Here is a 24,339-nt window from a genome sequence, read left to right as displayed (position 1 = left end):
AGGATGACTTGATTTCACATCAGCTTCTTTAGTTGTTCCCATCAAGTGAAATGATGTATTAGTAGTCCAGCTCTGCCCTTTTTCCATTTGTGAGCAGGACTGTCGTTTTTGCAAGAACTGTCATAAGAACAACAGCAGCAAAACATCTACAAATGAAAGCTAAGGGTTTACTGCCTTATCATGGTTCCTGTAGACTATCCTGTAGGTTAAAAATGCATGCAGTTATTTTTCTTGTGGAGTAGTGATAGATTTGTGAACACTAAGGTGCTGTTTTCATAGAATGTTAAGGGTTGGAATGGACCTTAAAGATCAAGTTCCAAACTCCTGCCATGGGCAGGGGCACCTCTCACTAGACCAGGTTACCCAGACCCCATCCAACCTGGTCTTGAGCACTAACAGGGATGGGGCATCCACAGCCTTACTGGGCAACCTGTGCTAGTATCTTACCACCCCAAATCTGCTTCTTTTAGTGACCATTGCTCCTTACTCTGAAACTAACATTCCTGATGAAGAAGTCCTCTCTGGCTTCCCTGTAAGCCTCCATTCAGATGCTGGAAGGCTGCTGTGAAGTCTCTCCACAATGAACAGCCCCAACATTCTCAGCCTGTCTTCACAGGTGAGGTGCCCCAGTCCTCTTAGCAAATTTGTGGCCTCCTCTGGACTTGCTCCAAGAGCTCCATGTCCTTCTTGTGTTGGGGTGACCAGATCTGGATGCAGCACAGCAGGTGGGGTCTCACCAGAGCGAAGGAGAGGGGAATTACCTTCAACCTTCTGGCCACGCTGCTTTGGATTCAGCCCAGGATCCCCTTGGCTTTTTGACACACCTTTTTGAAGGCTGGCGGCTGGAAATGAGCTGGCTCAGTAGATGGCACTCTGTCCTTTGGTTTGGCACTTCGGTCGCCAATAGAGCATCAAAGGTCCCTAATTATTGGATCCGCCGCTGGAACTCCACGGTCTGGGGGCGGCAGGAGCGCAGGCAGAACAGCCTTGGGTAGCTGTGCCCGCCGAGGATCCCTTCCTTCCCCGCCTCCCCGCGGCGCATCTCTCTTCTCCTTTGATCCCGGCTTTGGTGGGTTTGGTGTCGCCCGCCGCGGCGGGGCGGGGCGGGGCGGTGTCCCCGGGCGGTGCGGGCCGGGCCGGGCGCTCTTATTGCGGGAGGGACGGACAGACGGAGGGACAGAGGGACAGAGGCGGTGCCGGAGCATTACCGGCCGGCAGCGCACGGCCGCCATGGGGCGGTACTCGGGCAAGACCTGCCGCCTCATCTTCATGCTGGTGCTCACCGCCGGCTTCTTCGTGGCCGAGCTGGTGTCCGGCTACCTGGGCAACTCCATCGCGCTGGTGTCCGACTCCTTCAACATGCTCTCGGACCTCATCTCCCTGTGCGTGGGGCTCTCCACCGGGCGCATCGCCCGCCGCAGCCGCCGCGGTCCCCGCGCCACCTACGGCTACAGCCGCGCCGAGGCGGTGGGAGCGCTCAGCAACGCCGTCTTCCTCACCGCGCTCTGCTTCACCATCCTCGTCGACTCCGTCCTGCGCCTCGCCCGCCCCGAGCCCATCGACGACGCCCAGCTGGTGCTCATCGTCGGCACCCTCGGCCTGGCCGTCAACATCGTGGGGCTCCTGGTCTTCCAGGACTGGGGCTCCTGCTGCCGCGGTCGGCGGCGCTGCCCCGCTCCTCCCGCGGCCGCCGCGCTGCCGGGCGGCGAGGAGGATGAAGCAGGTGCCTTTCGGCTGCACTTCGCCTTCCCCTCGTGTCCCGCATCCCTCCCTCCCTCCCTTCAGCATCCCTCCCATCCTCCCGCGCCTTTCCGCATCCCCTCTCTCCCTCTCGTTTTCCCTCGGGACCCGCCGAGCTGTTGGCCCGATGCTCTGCGCCCTTTCAGAGCCACCCGTGAGCTCGGGAGGGTTTCACTAAGCTCAGTCTAAGCCGCCTCCTTCGCCTTGTACTTTACCCCGGGATGGGGGAAGGAGGGGTTGCCCAGTGAGCTGCATGCGAAATGTTATAGCTTATTTTTGTTTTGGCTTGTCTTTGTTTTTCTTCTTGTCATTTTTGAAGTTGGTTTTGAGAAGGTTGATGTTTTTTCTGTTTGTAGAACTTGTACACAACACAGCGTTTCTTCTTTGAATGCAGGTGATTCACCAAATGACCAAAAGAGCCCTGAAGTGGGGTCTGAGAAGAAAAAAGAGAAAAAGTCTGAAGCCCTGAACATCAGAGGTATGGCATAGGAGCATGCTGCTAATTTTAAATTAACTTCAAGCACTTTCTGGTTTCTATTTTACATTTACATACACACCCACAGATATCAGCAAGAAAGGGAGAAGTCCAGGACTCTTCTATGTAATTGAATCCAGTTATCTCTAGCAGAAAGACTTTGATTGTATGGAATAGCATAAGTAGTAACAAAATAGTGTCATGTTGATTTGATTTTGAGTATGCTCTTGTTTTGATTTTCATTCTTAGAAGAGTGCAGCTGGACATTTGGAAAGGACACAAACCCTGTTGCCCTAAGCTCAAGTCATTAGAGGCTTTACAGGAAGGTAACATGAGTGCATCTTTGAGTGTCATTGATGTAGTAGTTGAACAGTTTTCAACCCTTAAATGCTTCTGGGCAGAAAACAAACCCTTCTAAATCCCAAGGTTGACAATGTTTTGTTGTCAGCATAAGGAAAAGGGTTCTGAAACCAGTGATTCAGGATGGTGTTTTTGCAGGTGTGAACCCATTCCTGTAAGAGTGTGTGACAGGATCAGCCCCTTCCTGTGTTGTAATTTGACAGGTCTCTGGCAATCTGTAGAGTGAAAATAAAGATACTCCTAGGAATAAATTACCCATGTGTCTCTCCCTGTCTGTGTAGGTGTTTCTATTCTTGCATGTTTATGTGCCTGCTCTGAGCAGAGCCAAAAGCAAATGTCTTTAAGAATATGAAATATTGAGTTTGTCTCCATGGAAAGGACTGTCAGAAACCTCAATCAGAACAGTACTTAAAGGTTTCTTTTGGTCACCAATCAGCAGCTGATATTCCTCCAAGGTTGTGTGAGTTTGCTTTGCATGAATTTGCTTGAGAGGTCAATGTGGCAGTCAGGCACTTGGGTTTGCTGGGTTGTTTCTTTTTTTGGGCTATTTTTTTTTTTTTTTGGGTGTGTGTATGTCTTTCAAAAAACTGTTTGCAGAGCTACACAAATGCATCTGTAAGGGAAGATACTTTGGAAAATTGGACTATGTGCTAGAGCCACAACACTTGCTTGAATGTCTAGAAGTTAGTGGTTTGGATATTATGGCATAATAGTGGTAAGATTACTGGAGCAAGATAAGCAAACTGTCACACTCAGGAATGGAGAATTACTTTAGAGAGGGCCTTGCTTGCCTGAACCCACAGTGCAGGTATAAAGATGCTGGAAGCCTTCAAAAATGTCTGAAGGATAAGGAATTTTGTGACAGTCATTTTATATACATCGTTGATTTTTAAAAAGAAATTTTAAAGTGTTACTTTAGTATGTCACCTTTGCAAAATCTATTTTTATTTTCTTTATAAATATTAATTGCTTCTGTAGTCATAAAGATATGCATCTTCAAAATTGGTTCAATCCATACTTTTCCTTTTAAGTTAGTTACAAGCTAACTTAAATTAGCTAACTAACACTACTTCATAGTCACTTGTCAAAAAATTCCTTTTGTTGTGGAACTGAACCCTTCCTGAAAAACATGGCTGGACAAAATGGATTGGCAGAGAAAAGGCTTCCTTGATTTTATAATTGGTAGGAACAAGAATCCATGGATTATGTCTGGCAGGATTAATTATTGTAGTGTGAAATTATTCCTTGAGCATATGCAGAGTAGCTCATTTAAACTTTGGAATGCAAGCGGTTGGAAACTGCTACCTATGGACTTACCATACTGACTTCATTTAGTAAAAGTTCACTTTCCATTCCAGTTTATAATAATAACTTTTGGGATTTGATAGGGAAATTGATACATTTCTGCTTGAGCCCTAATTCTGTGATGCATTACCAGGATGGACATATTAATGATGTTAAGAATGTAAAATAAATGTTTTCCCAAATTTTGTATTTTTTATTACTAATTCATCAAAATTCTGACATAGTTAGGTTTTTTTCCTTAACTCTAAAAGAGGCTTTCTGAAACATTTTCCTGTTCTTTATAAGCTGAGCTCTCTTGTTTGTTGCCTGGGCAATGCAACTGCATCCTGCCTGTCCCTCTTGTTAGTGCAACAGCTGATAGCCCGTGCTGAATCAGGACTATTTGTAAATGAAAAGGAAACACTGCAACACTGTCAGGAGGAGTAAAACCCCGTGGTAGTCTGCCAAATGGGGCAGAACATGCCTGACTCCAGCAAAGAGAGCTGGACTCACCAGGAGCCTTGTGCTTTCTTATCTGACCCAAGTGATTTGGAGGAGCTCCAGAGGTTGTGACTTTCATTTCTCATGCAGATCAAGGTGTACAACAGCAAGGTGTGTGGCAAGGAACAGCAGCATGGGCAGAGTTCTAGGGCTGATCCATCACCAAAACTCATTGCTGTGTTGTTAGTGAGTTTTGGGGGAGCCTTTAACAGCTTCTCACTTGAAAGTGTATGTGATAGGGTTGCTAAAGAGAAGTGGTTCATTTTCTTCTCTCACAGCTCCCAAACAAAAAGAATTGACGAAGAAATTTACTTCATATAGAGAGAGATGTTCTGAATTCAGGCGTAGGTTGGAATAAAATCTGAGTCTGAACAGTAAAAATGAACAAAACTGGAGTATGTTTGAGCAGTGATGGAAAGAGGGAAATTTATGCTAAGTACTAAAAAGAAAAAGAAGAAAAAGGCACTTCTTGGATTATTGTAACTCTATGGCAGGAAGGCTCCTTTGGTCATTGTAGTTTAAAGAGCAGCTAAATATGTTACTTTAAATATGTTGCTGTAAATGTGTTGCCTGTTTTGGTTTTTTACGTTTTGTACAAAACCATCTTTGAGATGTAAAAAGAGCTGCCCAGCATTCCTCTCAGAGTAGTCTAGGCACTAAACCATGTGACTGACTCTGGAAACAGATACTGGTTTTTGGCAGCTCTGAAGGCTAGTAGTATTGATGGAACAAGGTTTAATGTGACTGATAATCAAGTTTGATCTAAAAATTGGAGTCTGAGGGTATTTGGAGCCAGCTTAGATTTCACTTAGGCAATTTTTCAGATTTCAGCAGTCACAGAAACTGTGGGGGAAGGTAACTGTTACTGGGGGTGGTCTGCATCTCTCAACTTCCAGGGTAGAATGGATAGATTTAGTCATCAATTTTTAATTTAGCATGCCAGGATCTGTTAATAATCTTCATGCAATTAAGCAAGCACATTTCGTGTTACCATGGCATTGCAGTTGGACAGCAGTTGCTAGCATACCCTACATGCTTAATAATGCATCCCACTCAAACAGCAGTGCTTCAGAGTCAGTATTTCCCTTGCTGTTTTTTTCCAGAAGCTGGTTTTGAAAACTTTGGTTATGATATTAATGGCTGGCATATTGCATTCTTCATATCAAGTGGAACATATTTGAAAAACTCAGTGTTACTCTTCCCCCTAGGGAAAAAAACAACAAAACAAAGCAAAAAACCCCAACCCTGCCCCACTAATGGAAATTGTGCTGTTTGTTTCAGGTGTTCTTTTGCATGTTATGGGAGATGCACTTGGATCTGTGGTGGTGGTAGTTACTGCTACTATCTTCTATGTACGTCCTCTGGGGAATGCTCCATGCAATTGGCAGTGCTACATTGATCCAAGCCTGACAATAGTCATGGTGTTCATCATCTTGTCTTCTGCATTCCCACTTATAAAGGAGACCTCAATTATTCTGTTGCAGATGGTCCCCAAAGGTGTTGATATGCAACTACTGAGTAAGTCAAATTTGTTGTCGGAATGCTGTAAATTTTAATGGAGTATTTCAATGCGTATGTTATTAGTGAAATGATATGTTTGGATTATTTACTCATAATAGCTCTAAATTCTCAACTGTGAGAAATAATCACATGCCTGTGTCCTAGCAACACGACTCAAATCTCTCTGGATTAGTTAAAGCATGCATTTTGAGAATGTGGTACTCCAACAATACATCAAACATAGCAGGTCTTGAGCTGTTAATGCTTTGTGTGGGTTATTTGTGGAAGAAACAACTTGGAGTTACAATCCTTCCCAGCCATGCAGTGGCTGTTTCTGAAAAGCTTCCAAAGCATCTTAGAAATTTCCATTAAGGTTGGCTAACGTTGTAGCTCTTAGGAGCTGTTCAAACTTCTTAATTGTGGAGGAACACTGGGTATTTCTGGAATTCCCTCATGCTCAGGGCTTAAGGAAACCAGGAGATGTGGGGTCTTGATGGAGGAAATGATGCTGTAATATTTCCCCTGTGAACAGCTGGTAAATTGCCATTGGGGAGCCTGAGGGATGGGGGAATCCAAAAGGAAGGATGCCACATTCATCACCTGGAGGCTGAACTGAAGGCTGCTGGGAATAAACACGTTATATCAAGTATATCTCTTCTAAAATGATAAATTTGACACTGCTGCATTTGGATAGAGTGCCCAGTGAGCCAGCTGATAATCTGCCAGTGCACCAGAGCCCCTAATACCTTTCCCTTGTGTCTTCCAGCTGACAGACTAGCTCGTGTACCAGGGGTTAGCAGCCTCCATGATGTGCACGTCTGGGAGCTTGCAAGTGGGAAGAACATTGCCACTCTTCACATCAAGTGCCAAACCCCTTCTGATTACCAAGATGCTTCTTACAAGATGAGGAAGATTTTCCACGAGGCAGGAGTGCACTCTGTGACCATCCAGCCCGAGTATGGTGACCACAAGACCTTGCACCTGCAGTGCAGCTCACCCTGCATCTCCGAAGCCTGTGACTCTCAGCTGTGCTGCAGCCAGAGGCAACTCCCCCGGGCTGAAACCAATGGCTACAGGGAGAAAAGTGGAAGCTCTGTTCCTGCACAGCACAGAGACGATGGTTCAAGGAAAAGTGATGTTGAAATCCCTGTGGAGGACCAAGTGGCAGAGGAGAGAGTGAAAAATGGGAAAAATTGTGACGTGTCTGATGACAAATCACAGCTGGGTAGTACAAGATTTTAGGCAGTTTGCTCTGCTCTGTGTCGTGCTCTTATGGAGCAAACACATCCTGGTTGGGTAAGGGGGCATCTGTGGTTGTAGCTGAAGTTGGTGAGGCAAAAAGATTTCTGTGCTTTAGCTGTAAACCAAAATACACCTAACCCCCCCTTGTACCCGATACAAGGATTAAGATTTCCATCAGGACTGTTGGATTCATGTGATTTTTGTGATGCAGCCTTGCCCAGTTCCTTGCCAGACTAAGGCTGAATGCTACTGTTAGAGTGGAGGGGGTGTATTGCTCTCTGTCTGCACTGATGTTTGCAGTTCATGGCCCGTAGCACTGGGAAAGAACCTCTGGCCTTTCCTGCTGGGATGAGCTGTTTCTTGAAAGCCCTGTGGCCAGTTAATGATTGTACTGGGCTGAAGTACTGTATGTTTATAAAGGACTTCAGTAGAGATGCTTTACTGATCCTTAAACCCCATTTCTGCATGGACAATTCATTTTTAACAGTAACAATTCTGGCCGGTGGAGTTTGTGAATGAAATTAAGAGTGTCTAAGGGGAAGCACTCAGGAATTTAGACTTGTGTTATCTTCTTGATTGACCCCTGCATTTAGGGACAGAGCAGAAGCTGGTCTTGTTTCTCTACAAGTAATATTGGAGTCCCAGCCTAATCGCAGATGAGCATGCTGAGGAATAGACTGCTTGTCATGAAAGTAAAAAGAACCTGCTAATGTTGTCTGTACTGATTGTAGCAAATGGAAATGCAGGCAGTCATCCAATTAACTTTCATCTTTTCACTGTTGTGATTCTACAACTAAGTCTTTTAAAATTCTTATCCTTCTCCTGACAACACAAGTTCCAAGAGCCATGGTCTATTTCATCATTGTGCAGGATGGTTGCATTATCTTTAACACTGAGTCTGTCATTATTCATGCTGAATAAATAAGCTAATGTGTTTATTACAAACAGTTGAAATTCTGCAATTCTATCATTAAGGCATAATTTAATATTGTATTAATTAAGGAAGCACCTTTAAAGTCTTGTATGCAGTATTATCACTTACAGGGAGCTTTAAAAACATTAAACCAGGACATTTTTCCTGGTTTGGTCTCAATCATTTCTTGTTGTCTGGTTTTAAAGGTCTTGGTGCTTTGAACCCTACCCTGTGCTCTGGCCTCCTCCCCCTGCCCAAAGGTGTGTCTTAAAGTGTATTTAGTGAAGCAGTTCACTATCTTTTTGCTGCTTGCTCTTTCTGAAGGTATGCAAAGGTGCTCTAAGGAAAACAAGGTGATGTGCCCTGTCATCAGTGCTGGATTTCAGCCAGGTGTGGCCCACATGTTTCTGAGAGGGGAAACCCACCTCCCAATCCACACTGAGTCTAGTGATTGGTCTCCCTGGCTATGCAGATCAGATCCAGAAGGTTCCAAATATATTTTGGTGGCAAAAGCAGCCTTTCAATGGTCTGTGTGGCCTGGACAGGCTGTTTTATTCATTTATTCACAGGGACACCTTTGTAAAGTAGTTGTTTTTACCTCAGTGACACCTTAACAGAAAGGGCAAATTGATTTCCAGCCTGGGCTGGGAAAATACCAGGACCTCCTTGAAAGGATGGCTTAAAAGCAGCCAACTCCTTTTTAATAAAGATGATTGCAATAATTCAATGAATATTAAAACACAGCAGGGTATTTTATGCTTGGAATATAGTATTTACTGAAGCAGTGATTTCAGTCTAAATAGCATATTTCTATAAATTCCCCCTTTTAAACAGATTTTTGGATGAAGTAAACATTTTATACCATTTCATTGCAAGTTTGTATCATACAAATTAACCTATTTGTTAATATAATTAAGAACTTGATCCTCCAGCCTCTTTGATTCCCTTGGCAGCAGCAGGATCTTGCTTGGCAGTTACTGCACGAGTTAATGTAAATCAGGAAACACTGTAAGAATTGCTCTGCCTTTTAAAAGCAAGTGCCATGAAGTAAGACAGCCCTTTCTTCTGTTTTTTTATCCCCCTTCTCTTTATTTTCCTCTGTGATGATGCTTTGATGTAAATAACAAATATATTTATCGTGTTTATGAGGAGTGGAATAGAAATCTCCTAAAATAACAAGAAAGTCTATGGGAGAACTTGCTTCCCAGATATTCTTTAAAACAAGCACCCTTTTATAATTAGGCATAATTATTTGTATTTTAAATCAGGTGATTTGATATATGTGTGTATGTATATATATACATATTTTTTTAAATGGTTGAGAGCTGGAATGGCACTATTTACTCTGGAATTAAAGAAAACTAGCATGTGTGATGTTGGGACATATGTCAAAATGGACAATTTTTATTCTTCAAATGTTAAAAATGTGGCAGTGTGTAAAAATGTGGCAATGTATTTTTAAGAACTTTTAAAAGTGTTGTAACCTGAAAATACAATGAAATAACATTCTTAAACTTTATTTTCTCTTGTCTGGTTGAATGTACTTCAACTGCTGCTTGTGAATAAATGGGAAAATACCAGAGATTATAGAAATCTTCATACCTAGAAAACAAACAGGTTTAAAATTTGCTTTGTTACTTAAGCAAGCAAAACCTACAGAGATATGTTATTTATGAATAAACCTTGGTTTGGTTTTTGTTTTTTTTTTTTTTTTTTTGTGTTGGGACTTCCAGGGTATTCAGCTAAGGTTTTTGACAGCATCTTTGCCTTCCTTTGAGTAACAGAATATTTTTCTCCTGTACTGTGTGTCCTCTCTCTACTTCTGGGGGACACTTCATTCCAATCTGTGTGTGTTTTGTTTTGGCTATTTCCCTTCAGTTCTTGGCATATCTCTTCTGATTCTGTTGAAGCAGGCTTCCCTCATTTTGAGATGCAGTATATTTCCATGTTAGCCCTTATCCATGGGAGCTTGTTCTAAATTCAGTTTTGTAGTCTATTGCACTGTCATAAAAGTTCTGTTCTGTGCTCTTTAGCTGAGTTTCTTTGTTTCCCTCCCTGTCAAATGCAGGTTCCTTGTGCTGCTCTGTCCTCTTTAATCTTATGATTGTCTCTCTTGGTTTTTGGGCTTTCTTGCAGTGACTGTCCCTTCTGTCCATTGGTGCTGGTGGCAAAGGAAATAAATTATGTGTGTTTTTTGACTGGTTGTCCAGCTCTTGTGAATGTGATCCACAACCAGTCATACATGTGACCTAGTAGGATGATGACAAAATCAGATCATTCTGCAGTAAAAGTAAAACATGGAAATGGCACTGAAAGCAAAAGCAATTTACTGGTCTGGACCAGTTGTGTGCCTTTTCTTAAAGGGAATCAATTCTTTGCCACCTTTTCATAGCTGCCAAAAGTGCCAATTTGATTTTTTATTTTTTTCTTCTTCTGAAACTCTCTAAATGCAGGTGTTGCCTTTATTCTTCATTATAAAGAAAACTGCTACTATTTTCAGGAATATTGCCTTTGTTTTGCCAGTTTTCAGTTGACCCCCTTTTCCTTGTCTTCTTTATAATACTTACCTTGACTGACAGTGTAAGTGTATTTTTTTCCTCTTAATGTTTTTTCTCATTGTCTCTGCAATAAAAGCAGGATGGTTTTGATAGCCTGGTCATGGTGATCTACCAATAATGCAGTTTAAAAATACCTTTTTATGCACTGGTTTAATTTTTGCACTCCATTATATTAAAAAACACCCACTTTCTGGTTACTGTTGTAAACCAGTTTTTGACCTTTATTTTTTGCTATTCTTTCTCTCTCCTATTCCTGATTATAATGCTTCCTGTCCTGAATGCTCCCTTTTATTCTGAACTTTGAAGGGAATATGCTAGGATCTGGATTTTTCCCATAGAGAAGTTTACTACCCAAGCTCTATGGATGGCTTGATGTGAGCTACTCTGAGGACTATTTTGTGTCCTGTGGTCTCTGTAGAAGTGTTATTTAAGTATCCATCCTGAGATATGAACATGTGGCTTTATGTACAATTAAACTCTTTATTAACACTTTACCTGAATCAGCTTCTGAAGAAAGGTGAATTTCTAAACCTGGGAAGGTGTAATGAAGTCAGGAGGGTTTGTTGGTCATTCATTAACATCTTGGGGGAAAGACTGATAAAAGATAGTTCAAAAGCTATGAACATTCCTATAAGTTCTGCTATTTACCCTGCTGTAGAGTGGAAGCACTTTCTATGTTAAATACTTTATTTGAACAGCGATACATTGATGTGAGGATGTCCCTGTATAAGATTGTTACATTTATGGAGCTGTGTTGCTTAAAAGTTTCCTCCAAGTTTTCTGTTCCTTATTTGATTTAATGTGCAAAGTGTAATTTCCATGATTGCTGAATCTTACTGTGGTTTTATTAACCATTAGTGGGAAATCTCTTAAAGTTTTACGTACAGCTATATTTTTATCAAAATGAAGTTTGAATGTCTTGTAAATAAAGTGTATTTTTAAATAAAACTTTGTTCTGAGCTTGGTGTATGCTAGCAATAGGGAGATTGTGTCTCTGGATAATTTTAAGACTTTTATATGACTGAAATTTGTTTCCATCTGGTGTTAATATTATGTTAATCCTGTGTTAATGTAATATTAACATTAACTGTTAATGCAACAGTTAATGTTGCAAATTTTGTAAAGAAAAGGGGATCAACACTCAAAGCTTTTTTTCTGCAAGCAGTTTTGCATTTTGCCTCATGGAGAAAGTTGAGTGTGTATATTGTGGTTCTCACTCCTGGGTTTTGTGACCTGAATGTACAGGCTAGAAATGGGATGAGGTCTAGCACTATAACTTTAGGTGCTGTTTTTGGAACAGCAGTCTTGGAGCTGCCCTCATATGTTCCTCTCTCCTTTGCATCAATATCAGGTGCCTGCCACCTGGTCCCTACCCTGTTGTGTCCAACTCTCTAGTTATTCACGTCCCTACTCATTTAGTTAACAATTATCAATGAGGAGGCAGTGGTTATTGTGCTTAGCTTTTGTGGTTTTTTTCTTGTTTGGGTCTGTCTGGGTGGTAGATACTACATAAATGCTCCATTAAGAAATTCAGTTCAATTTAGCCAGCATATTTCCTGTGCTTTTGTGTGTGGTTAATGTTACTCAGATTGTAGATGATGGATGATTAGTGATTTGGAAGACAGAACTTTAAAAAATTAGAATTATGCATAGATTCATAGAATGTTAAGAGGAATGGACCTTAAGTATTATTTAGTCATACCCCTCCTGCCACGTGCAGGGATACCTCCCACTAAACCAGGTTCCTCAAGGCCTTACCTAACCCAGTCTTGGACTCCAGGGCTGGGGCATCCACAAACTCCCTGGGCAACCTGTTCTAGTGTCTAATCACCCTCACAGTAAAGAATTTCTTCCTAAGATCTAACCTAAATACCCCTCTTTCAATTTGTACTGTTGTTCCTTGTCCTATCACTGCAGTTTCTTGCTGCACAAACTGGCATAAGGCACTTGAAATGTCAGGACTTCTCTACACAGAGGCCCTCATTTTGTATCTCAGTCCTTTCGGAGCAGAAGGTGTTTTTATACCTTACAGGGCAGCTACTGTTTTGGTATTTTTGTACTCTCCAAGAAGCCATAGAAATAGGAGGAGTTTGGGCTGGATGTGGTAGATTGTGTTTTTTAAAACAGCTTTAAAAAAAAAAGATCCACGATTTGAATAGTTATTTACGCATTCAGTATTAATTTATGCAAAATACTTATGCATTCAAGATATATATTTGCAATTACAGTTTGTTGCTTTTCCAAATGCATAGCTTTAAATCTACACCTTTCTGCATGGATATTTTATGTGGCTGCTGTGAATTCCCCACAAATGGGTGCATGTCTATCTGCTGAATCAAAGAGCTTTCTGATCTGGTGGAAATCTTGTTCTGACCCAAAGCTGTAGTAAGAAGTGAGGGAATAACAGTGATCACAAAAGGGAGATGAGGGGACAGGTAAATTCTCTGGCGATTTTAGAATATATTTGGGGAGCAGTTAGTGAATCTTCCAGTTAGGATAAGATGAAGGTTCAGTAAAACAGAGTAGGAAATGGGCAATGAAGTGCCAATGGAAGTTAATGAGGTATTCATCAGGGATGAGTAAGCCTCTATTTCTTAAAAGACCCAAGCTTTGCCCTCTGATTCAAGTATGGAATTTATTGTTGAGTCCTAGTCATATATTTCAGGCAGAGAGTTATTTTGCTATAAAATGGTAGCTGGAAAAGCATAATTGCAATGCCTACCATCAGCTCTCTAGAGAGCCACTGGAGGTTTGTGTTGAACTTGTCTCTGCTGAAGTGATGAAAGAAGCATATATCTTGGTCAATAGAGATAGCAGGCATTCGAATAACCATGAGTTGTTATCAGCTACTTGTATAATAGTCAATTGTACCTGGGGACGTTCCCAGGCTCAGAGAGCAGCCGGCACACAAAAGCTTGTATCTGTGCTAGGGAGATACTCTAGAGAAGGGCAGCTTCCTGCTGAGCACCAGCTCAGATTAACTCCTTGACTCTGGACTGTGCCTGGGAAGGGCTGGGACAGCAGAAATTGCCATGGGCTGGGAAATGCCTGAACACCTTACTAATACAGATGAGCATGGTTCATCCCCAGTTTTGATTTAATTTGCCAATATTTGGGACGAGGGCCTTGGTCCCTGAGCCCTCACTCTGTTTTGCAAGGTAGCAGAACCTGCTGGTAGTTTCTTGGACTCTGGGGTGGAGGGGTATCCTGTGTTTCCTCTGCATCAGTGCACAGGGCAGGCTGGGTGGGGACAGGCTGCCCTGGTGCTGCAGCAGTGCAGTCAGAAGATAACACTATCACCCCTGCTGCTTGCATGGCTCTGGAAATGAAAGGTGCAAGGCAAGTGGCACATTCGATATGGCACTGCCCTTTGCTTCACCTCCTTCCAGTCCTGGTACATTCTTGGTTATTTTCAATGTTCACCCATGTTTAATAAAGCTCTGTGTCTGTTTAACCATACATTGCTAACCCCTTTTGGTGAGGAGGTGGAAACAAAACAATGGTAACAGGCTTCAGGGTGCATGTGGGGAAATAACCCAGTGATGACTTCAAACAAGTCATTGACGTGGCACAGTAGGTCCACAGCCTAGAGTAAAGAAAATTTGGCAACTAAGAGATTGCATAATTTAAGAGTTAGAAAACAATCATTTTTTTAAATAAACACATTAAAAAAGATCTGATGTCAATGAGCCAACCCCCCAAGCTATAAACCAGAAAGTACAACAGGCAGTGGGAAATCAGCACAATGAATGCCATGACACCTTGCAGAGCAGCATTAATTAGCTGTTTCTTTTTAGAGTTCCCATATCAAGTAGGGATGGTAGCCTTTCTGCTACCTCAGTTTCTGCTACCTCTTTTCTGCCTCAGTTTCCTTTGCCAAAACTGGTCACAGAAAGTGTTTTTTATGCCTGGGCTTTATGAGTCCAGCAGTGTGCAGAGTCTACAAAACACTTACCAGCAGCACAGTACTTGCAACTCTTTTGCTGGTTGGTGCACGTTTCAAACAATTTCCCCCAAATTATTTTGGTGACGTTACCATCTGTGGAACACCCTTCTACTCATGAGCATCTCTGGTGTGTAATTTCTAGGAGTGTAAGAGGGTAGTCAGTGAGCCCCATATTTTTATTTAAAGAAACACTTTCTTTTAAGAAACACTACACTTATATAGAGTAGTATGTGCAAAACAGAATAGAAAAGACTCATTGGTCCAAGAAGGCAACACCTCTTTGAAAACATGCTTTCTGCAAAACATCACATACTACACATCTCCAGCAGGTGTTTAATCATTGTTATAATTCCTTGTTCTTGAGCAGCTGAGAAAGGGCTGTTTGCTTGGCTCCCAGCAGTATCCTAGTGACACCACCTGTGCTTTCCAGCATAGTTTCTGAGGCCATCTAGAAGTGGGCAGTGGTGTAGGCATCTTTCTGCCTCCTGCTCCTGATGCTTTTTACTTAAAGGGAAGTGGCTTACTTGAAAATGTGTTGAGGCTTTTCTACAATTTCCCTTGATTCCCATTGTCCCCAGACATAGTTTTCTCATTTGTTTGCAGTAGCTCCTCTTTGCCTCTGCCCTAATTTATATGCAATATGAAATCTGATCTTAACCAGCCATCTCCTTACATCCACAATGACAGCAAGTCCATCTACCCCTAAAAGTAACACTGGCACAACTTTTATGCAAATATGCTGCCAATGTGTGTGGGAAAAGAAAGGAAAAAAGTGAGAGCAGAGATCCCAAGGTATAGCTCTCCTAAGAGCTACAAAATTCTACAAATGATTAAATGGATTATGTTTCCTCCTAGTTATAAGGAAAGGTATTGCTCCTCCAAGAAGGATCTGTTTGGGTTAGTGGTTGGGCTGACATGAAGGCTGTTCCCAAAGCCTGGCTTTGGCAGGCTGTGCATCAATGTCCTTGTGCTTCTTGGCCAGCCCAGGAAGGAAGGGATTTGGCTCCTGATGCAGGAATACAGGAGCAAGCTATCTGCTGATGGAAGCAAACAGAAGTGTGTTGGTTAGAAGGAAGTTCTGGCCCTTTTCACCACCTGAAAATCTGTCCCTGTGCTCTGCTCTTCTCCACGTGGCAGGGAACTGGGCTGCCAGCACAGCAAGGAGGGGTTACACAACGACTCAGCTGTCACCTCAAAGGGGTGAAAATGTATTTCTCTGGCTACAGTGGGGATCTGCAGGGATCATGGAACAGCAAGGCAATCACTTCCTACTCCTGCAGGTTCCTGTATATATATGTCTATATTATTTCTGGCAGATGTCAAAGGTTTCTGCAAATTATTTTATATTTGAAACCCTCAGCTCACACTTATGTTAAGTTTCCTTCTGAAAGACAAACACTGTCTCTCCAAGGACTTTGTGTCCTGGCCAAAGAATAATCATGTGAAGCAGGGGCAATGGGAGGCTGAGGGGAACAAAGAGGAGCCTGGCTCACAGAGCTCTTTCAAAGCAGTTGTTCACTTGGCCAAAGAGTTCGGCAGCGTGCCTGTGCCTTCTTGGAATCCAGCATCTCTGTGCAGCCCCATGCCTGTGCTGTGTGGGTCAGGGTGAACTTCTCTGTACGGGACACACACAAAGCAAAAATCATCCTGGGCAAATGTGGCTTCAGGACAAGGATCTGTAAGGAAGAGATGTATGGAGTCTCTTGCAGGATGGAGGTTGTTTCCACAGCAGGTGCCAGCAGCAGTGGACCTGATGAAGTGGAGAAATGTCTCATATTTAGAGTGCATTCACATATATGCATATATTTATTTTTGCATGCACATACACACACATGATACTGACCATATTTGGCCATACTTATCTTCTTATACTTCTTCCTTTAGGCACATTGGCATAAAATATGGTTTACTGGGTATCCCTGTTAACTTCTCTCTGGTGTCTCCTTCCTGCTTATCATTTTGAAATTAGACCAATTTAGTATGTCAGGATTTCACAGTTGCCTTTTGTGCCTGGCAGAAATCCAAGCATCAGGGTTTTCTGTGTATTTGGTGTATTTTCTGTACTATTATTGTATGTATGTATTCTGTACCATTATGCCATGTGGATCCCAACTGTGTGAGGCATCTTTCTGCTAGGTACTGAAGCTGTGTCAAGGACAGAGGGATAATAAGTGGACTTTCATTGTCCTGGGGTTCACACTGATTTCTCCTGCTGTGGTTGATCAAGATAGAGAAGAGCACAAAGGCAGTATTTAAAAGTTAGTGAGATGTGCACAGGGAGAAGAGGGCATGGATAGACAAATAGAGTCAGTCCCCTTGGAAAAGTCCTCCTTCTGCTTTGTTCAGTGGGTAGTTACTGCTACAGTATGTTTTTTGACTGGCAACAGCCACAATCTGATGAGCACTTATCACCCCTCCACAAGCATGTTGGGCCCTGACCCACCCTGCCTCTATCTGGCCATGCCAAACTTTGGCCCCTCCAATCCCTTTGATTATTTTCCTTCTGCTTGCTCTTTCTCCCTTGTCATCCAGGGCCCCCCTAATCTCCTTTCTTCCTTGCTCATCTCTTCAAGGCTGCCAATCTCTCCCTCCCCAGCATGCTGATGGCCAATTTGCACTTGTTGCTATTCTGCTTGGAGACCTCCTTAACATGGTCCTGCAAAATCTAAAAGGAAGTCATTCAAAGTGACCAGGTCTAGGGCTTGAAAGTGCAGCCAGCTTGAAAACTAACTTGCCCTTAACAGAACTGCTGCTCAATTATGTATCTAGATGTGGACATTGAATATACATTGCTGGCCAATTTCTTCTTTTTTATTGAAAACTTCCCAGAGGTTAGAAAGTTTGAAAATGTGAAAACTCAGCTTAGCTAGTTGGCTAAGTTGAAGGGTTTTTTAAGCACTACTACTATTACCACCACTAACATGAAAACAAAAGGTTGTAGTGACTAATTTCAAGCAATTTGGAGAAGAGCATCAATACAAAGATACTCTGCAATACTGCTGCTTAAGGTAATACCTTGTGAACCCTCAAAAATTTTGTGGGAACTGTGTAAAATCAAGGGTTTGGGAAGTGTTTGACTTAACTGTTTTCCACAGTCCTCCTTTGGGGTCACCTAGTGATTCCAAGACAAAGCTTCTTTCAGCTTCTGAGTGTTCTCCCTTTGGATAACCTCAAGATCATCCTTGAGGTCCTGCTCATCCACAGCACTGAAAAAACACCTCTTTTTAAAATCTGTTTTTTGTCTTATTTGAGACCAGGCTGGCTAGACAGCGACCAGGTAGGTCTGCCATGAGGCTGACCTGTGCTCAGCCCATTCCTGCCTTTGGCACTTTGGTCCATCTGCTCTCAACAGGAGTGCTCAGAAAAACCCAGAGCATCTTCTGGAGCACGACTTTTCTCAAGACACTGAGAGCATTTTAGAGCACTTGAGGTGAGCACAAGATGTAGAAGAATGCATGTCTTGTCCTTGATTTATTGTTTGGGGTGGGGAAGAAAAGAGGGTGTTGTGGGTTCAGTGACAATAGAAGTTTATACGTGCTCTTTACTCAGCACTATGTGCTTTTGCATAAACCTCTTGACCCCCATGGATCTGGCACAATCATGATAATAAGCAGACCTTATGAGTTAATGCCCATAATAACCAATCATGTGGTAAAAAATTTCCAGGGTTTACAGCTTTGAACCTGTTATCCCATACCAGGTTGATACAACTCTATTTGCAAAGAGATTACAAGGGCACTTCTCTTGAGATAAGCAACTTTTCTTGTATGAATGATTAAACTATTCTGACTAACCTGACTACCATTACACATTTAAAGAAAAGAAATCTAAAAGATCCTGAGCAAAGATTCCAGGTGCTTAACCTTTCAATCAGATCAATTAAAAATGAAGTTCAACTGATTTGAAAGACTGGCGGTTAATTAAAAATGAAGTTCAGCTGATTTGAAGGATTGATGATTCCAGCATTCACTGAGAGCATGGGCACTGAACCTCATGAACTTCCACTGTGGCACCCATCACAAGTGTTTGCTTTTTCTGGCTGAACCAATGGCTCTGCCCTCTCAATTATTTTCCTTTTGCCCCCACCCCCCTCCTTTGGGCTTTCTGTTATAAGACTATGTTAATAAGGCTGAATTTTGTTTGCCCAGCTGGACATTGAAAAAGAACCCTCTGAATTCTTGTTTGATCATACACTAAGGGGCCAATGTTTAGAAATGTTAATCTATACAGAAATATACTAAAGTTCATTGCTCTAAATAGTTCCTTTATTAGGGGAGCACCTGAGAATGAAAGTCAGATCTCTGTTTTGCCAGATGTACTAGAAACATAAAAGGGTGGTGCTTCTGAGCCCGAAGAGTTTAAACTGTAGACCAAATTCTCAAACTTCTGGTTGATTAGAGAATTTTTTATGTAAGTTTTGCCTTTTTGTGGTGTTTGATGTGGTTAGCCAAGCTAGCTATGATGAAAGGGGTGTCAGGAGCATGCATTACTGTTGTTTCTTGGTTGCTTTGTCTTGACTTTAGATTTAGTGATGCTGAATCCAGTTATGAGTTAGTACTTCAGGATTTATGCATGTAGATGTATTTTAATCAGCAGACTCATTGATTTCTATGGTTCTATAAATAGCTTAGGCTTAATAAAGAGGCAAAGAAGTTAATGACTCTACAGCTCTGAAAGGAATGTTCAGACTGAGTCTCAGTCCTGGTACCTATATCAAGCTTTTTGCTTCACCTGTGGATTCAGAAAGGAAATTATTTGGTCCTTGGTCACAGGTGTGTGGCAATCTAGGGCCAATATTCTTTTGTAGCTTTTAGGCTGGCAAAATAATTCAATTGATGCTTTCTAATAAATATTTTATGAGGTCCTACATGAAAAATAATTAGCTCTACTATTATGGAAATTGTGCTGAACTGGAGCTGTATGGGAGCAGAGGTCTGTACTATCAGGAATTTTATTATCTGCCTGAAGTAATTCCTTTGTTTCTTATCTGCTTATCACACTGTGCAGCCAGAAATCTCCCTTCTGTAAGCTGCATGCAGAACAACTTAAGCATTTATTTTAAACTAGGTGGGTTGCTTAGTGAGCAGGTAATTAGCTACTCAGCCTGCTTTTTGAAAGCATGCACCTCTTATGTTCTGTTGCCCAGGGATCAGAAGCTGTTCAGTAGTAAGAGAGCCATAATTTACATGGCAATTCCCTGGCATTTCCTGCATGATCCTTAACATGACCCTGATGAGCTGCCCCACTTCTACAGCTACAGTCTGACTCTTGGATCTCAGAATGGAATAAAGCACCTTAGTGTAAACTCAACCACACTTCAGTTTTCTTTCAACAGGAAAAATCCAAATGAGTGAATTGCTGTTATCTTAGCGAGACCCTTGGCTGCACTTAAATCTGTCTGGGTCTGATGCAACTAAGCAGGGTCCAGTTCAGTGCTTGCTTGAGAGATATTAAAAGTGGCCTCCTCAGACTTTGGATTTATTTATGAGAAATGGTGGGGATTGCTGTTTCTTGTCCCCATCCCCTATCTATGCCCAAAATCCCCCAGGGGAAGGTGAGATGTCAGTAAAACAGAGAAATCATGGAAATTCATACAAAATAGTGGGAAGAAGAAGGGCTGAGTCAGACTTCACCTTTAGACTTGAAGATCAGCATAACCTCCAGAGCCATTATGTAAGACCCTGGCTGTAGGTGTTGCTCTTTATGCCTTGTCGTAAGTCAGAGATGCAAGTGGGATAAATGTTGTACTGACTGAAATCTTTCACTTGCTCCATAGTGTTGCAGATAGAATTCATCCTGTATCATGCTGGAATAAATCAAGGTAGGGTCTGTGCCATGGTATCTTGAATTCTCATAACAAGTCTAGTCTGAAGCGCAATAAATTTAAAATCCTAGAGAGCTTACTAGGCACTGGATCGTGGTCAAAGTTAAAGCTTTTGATGACTCGTGGAATTTTGGTATCAACAAAGGGTTAGTTCTTGAATCAGTAATAATAATTTGTAATAATGATTCATAGAAGACTCAGAAAGTGGTGGTCAAAGGTGAGATGAATCATGCTGCCAGTGAAGCTCCATTTTGTTACTGATTCATGCCTTCCTGAGCCAGAAGAAAGCTGCTGTATGGAAAATCACTCTATGAGAGTGGCTTAAGGGAATCTAAACTTTTTAAACTACTAATATTTTGCAAACAAAAGCATCCTGCACTTGCTTAAAACCAGCATTTTCTCTCCTCATTGCTAGTCCTTGGTTCTGTACTCTTCTACACAAACTGTATGGATCAAGACTGGCAATGCTGCCCTGTTGATACCACTGCTGTTCCTCCAGTGCTGCCAGGAGGAGCTGCAGCATGGAGCAGGTTGTGAGGTACCTGGAACTGTGCTGGCTGCTGTCCCTTTGTCAGGATGGGCATAGACTCAGAATATTTCCTCCTTGCTCTTCATTTTCATCTCTTTTTTCGAGGTGCTGCCGGCAAAACTGTCACCTGTGTCACATTGCCATCTGCAGTACTACACAGGTCTTTGCTAACAGTGCTTAATTCACCCTGTTGAAGATCCAAGTTCATTTAGGCCACATTGCTGGGAGGTATCTTTATGGTGTTTTTTTGGATGTGGGAGTGACCTCTTACTGGACTCCTGACTCATCCTTTCGTTTAAGTCAATATTGCAGGGGATGCATTTGCTCAATTTGCTCAGGTTAATGTGTGCTAAGACCCTCTCCCAAAACAGCAGCATTTATGTGTGCTCAGTAGGAACAATCCCAAAAAAATAAACCCAAATGTTTCTAGATGTTGTTAGATAAAAGCAGATGTAAGAACTTAGGGGAGCAGACTGGTACTGGTTGTCTTAGCCTGACTGATACATTGTGTCATAGTAGTCCTCATACAATGTAATTATAATGAATAAACCAGGGTATCCTTCAGGTGAAGTATGAAGCAAGGCTTAAAGAAGTATGTAAGGGAAGACCTCTGCACAGAACTGATCTAATTTCCCTCCCCCCCAAAATATAATTTAAAACCCTAGTTAGTGAAATTTCTCCTGCAGAAAAAATATCCTTTAGGGTGTTCATTTGCAGCATCATAAGCAGTAAGTAGCAAGCAGATGCCTACAAGACTACTTAATAATATATTTCATAAACCATTCTGGTTATTAGTGAGCAATGATGAAAACAGGTGGTGCTAAAATAAGACTTGTTGGAAGAAAACTAGTGCTGTAAGTACCTGGGATGAACACAACAGATTTCAGATCTGAAAATCATAATAAACTGGCGAGTCAAGGTGGTCTTTCTTTAGATCTCTGTCTCAAAGAGGATTGCCTGAAAGAGCACATTTCCTCTTTGCCCTAGAGAACAGGGTGTTTTCAGATATCTGTCCATTTGCCACTAAACTCTGGTGAGTGTGGAGTTAAAGCATTTTCAAGATGCATTTCTACATGATGTGATTAAAATGTGATTTACATCTGGGAGATGTAAATAGTCCTAGGAAGGCCATTTTGTATTTGATTTTTGCATACTAATGATCAGCAGATCAGTGGGACATAGTGATGATGGAGCTAAGATCAATGTGCAGAGAAGACTGGAAAACCAAGTTTCCAGAGAAAGTCAGAGCTTTTCATAGTAAAAGTGGTAAAACATTCCAACTCATAGAATCATGGAACTTCTTGGGAAGGGACTCACAGGGATTTTCCAGCTTCTGGCCCTGAACAGAAAAGCCCCTGATAATATCCAAATACTTTTTGAGCTCTGTCAGGCTTGGTGCTGTGACCACTTCCCTGGGGAGCCTGTTTCAATGCCCAAGCAGCCTCTGGGTAAAGAACCTTTATCTTATATCCAACCCAAACCTCTCCTGACACAACTTCAGTCCATTTCCTCACTGTCATTGGTCACCACAGATAACACAGCAGTGCCTGTCTCTCCCTAAAGTGAAGGTGTAAGTAGTAGAAAGCAGGATAGAGTAGAAAAAAAGTAATTTCACAGTCTGGCAATTATTTAAGGAAGAGGTATAAGAAATATTAGCTAAAAGTGATCTAATTTTCTTTAATCTGACAATCCTTCCTCCAAAATCTTTTTTAAATTATTTTTCTGAATATTCCTCTGCTTTTGGGCTGCCTACCTCTGAGCTGGGAGAAAATTTTGCTGTTCCAAAGGCCAAACACAATTTTAAGTTAGAAGATAAATCAGACACCCCCCAAACCTAGTTCATTTAATTATGGGTGCTTCAAATATATTTTCTTGCATTGTGTTTAAATTAACTTTTATTAATTTCTTCCCTGATGTGCCCGACAGTCCCTGTTTCTTTTCTGCTCTAGAAAATAGCAAATTGGTTATTGTTGCTTTTAGATGTTGACCTCTGGCAGCTACAAGTTATCATTGTTGCATGCAGGCACAAAGGTAGCAATGCTTGTGACACAGGTATCTGCATTATAACATTTGAGACATTTTTAATAAGTGGAAATGACGTGGTAACTAGAGAAGTTCACCCAGGATAATTAGCAGTTTGAACTCCATAACTCCAATAACTGTAACATGCAAGAATTTTCCATTGCGTACTTTCTCCTCTATCATGGACGTATCTGATTTTCTTTACAGGTTATTAGGTATCACTGGCCAGTCATAAAATATGACCTCTTTCCCCTGCAAGGAGTGGAATGTCCTGCACACAAGTTACATGCATCTTCTGGTTGCAGAAGAAAGGAGACAGAATGAGCCATTTTCTACTGAACAGCAAGACGTCAGGACAAACCCTCTGCCTACACAGCAGTTCCATTGGGATTCATGGTGCAGATCCTGGAGCCCATTAGTGCAAGTTATTGGAGCAATTGGGTAGCAGTGAGTTTGCTGCTCTGCTATCAGCCTTTCCTGCTGGCTGTTGGGTTCACCTTATGATTGAGTTCACTTGTGATGTGGTTAACAGCCCTTCAAGAATTTGCTCTTTGTATGTAAAGATGGATTGTATACCCTGAACTCTCTTAATCTCTGGATGCTATAAATGGTTGTACGCCCTTGACATGCACAGTTTTTTTGCAAACAAGGCCCATTCAGTGCTCACCTTGAGAGAAGGTACCAGCCTCTGGTCTATCTCTGTCCACAGGCTCATTTTGTCTTCCTAGGCCAGAGATCACCTCTGGGGCACTGGCAACATCCATTTGACCTGTTCCTGCTGCCTATTTGTGTCATTCCTCTGTGCCCTGAATAAGATAAGGACAAACAAGAAATAACGTGCTCCAGGGTCAATACCAGTTCTTGCAACCACACTTTTTTGTCTCATTTTAGAATTACTTTTCTCCAGAACTTCCCAGCACAGCTCCTGAAAAATCAGTAACAACAGCAAAGTAGCTAGTAGATGTTTCAGAGTGCCTGGTATTTCACAGCTTGCAGAGGAAACCTGTTCTTGGGTTGAGTTTTTATCTGTCTTCAGATTCTTTTTGTTCTTGTGCCACTTTCATTGATTTAATTTTTTAAAGATTTTTGTTGTTGTTTTGAGACTATACATTCTTTGCCAGCAGCTTGAGGTACTGCATGCTTGGGTATGTTGTGTGCACTGCAAGGCTGGATAGACACAGTAAAGGGGGAAGGATTCCTTAGCCTCCAGGATAAGTAGATGTGGAATTTAGGGACAAGAGTTAGTGGTGGACTGGTCAGTGTTAGGTTTACAGCTGAATTTGATGATCTTAAAGGTCTTTTCCAAGCTGAACAATCCTTTGATTCTGTGATGTGATTAATTCAGCTTTTTCAGTTGGTTTTGTGCCCCACCAGAAAGAAACTATTTTTCTTCCAAATGAAAGCTGAAGTCACCCATGAGTTTATTAGGTGAGCAACTTAATAGA

At 41.9% G+C, this 24,339-nt stretch overlaps 2 protein-coding genes across 3 annotated transcripts in view; one reads left to right on the top strand and one right to left on the bottom strand.

Moving 5' to 3' along the window:
* LOC306798893 (acrosin-like) overlaps positions 1 to 24,339 on the bottom strand; it is a 173,041-nt gene that overhangs the window by 139,509 nt on the left and 9,193 nt on the right. The window lies entirely within an intron of this gene.
* Positions 1,134 to 10,743, top strand: SLC30A10 (solute carrier family 30 member 10). 2 transcript variants are annotated; one of them, XM_079299262.1, is made up of 5 exons: positions 1,134 to 1,723; positions 2,135 to 2,218; positions 5,642 to 5,712; positions 5,821 to 5,878; positions 6,627 to 10,743. In XM_079299262.1, the coding sequence occupies exons 1-5, from the start codon at positions 1,231 to 1,233 to the stop codon at positions 7,100 to 7,102; spliced, it is 1,182 nt and encodes a 393-aa protein (XP_079155388.1). In that variant the 5' UTR covers positions 1,134 to 1,230; the 3' UTR covers positions 7,103 to 10,743. The 2 variants fall into 2 exon arrangements, with proteins under 2 accessions (XP_079155388.1, XP_079155387.1); XM_079299261.1 differs by having other exon boundaries at positions 5,642 to 5,878.

The sequence above is a fragment of the Erithacus rubecula genome, assembly GCF_903797595.1.
Source record: "Erithacus rubecula genome assembly, chromosome: 2".
Lineage (NCBI taxonomy): Eukaryota > Metazoa > Chordata > Aves > Passeriformes > Muscicapidae > Erithacus > Erithacus rubecula.
The sequence above is the reverse complement of the archived record's forward strand: the minus strand, read 5'-3'. Positions and strand labels throughout refer to the sequence as shown.

What these genes read in the sequence shown, in the direction of transcription:
- SLC30A10 (XM_079299261.1), top strand. Translation starts at nt 1,231, where the DNA reads ATGGGGCGGTACTCGGGCAAGACCTGCCGCCTCATCTTCATGCTGGTG. An exon ending in TGAAGCCCTGAACATCAGAG is followed by an intron (nt 2,219 to 5,641) that starts GTATGGCATAGG and finishes TGTTTGTTTCAG; the next exon opens with GTGTTCTTTTGCATGTTATG. An exon ending in TGTTGATATGCAACTACTGA is followed by an intron (nt 5,879 to 6,626) that starts GTAAGTCAAATT and finishes TGTGTCTTCCAG; the next exon opens with CTGACAGACTAGCTCGTGTA.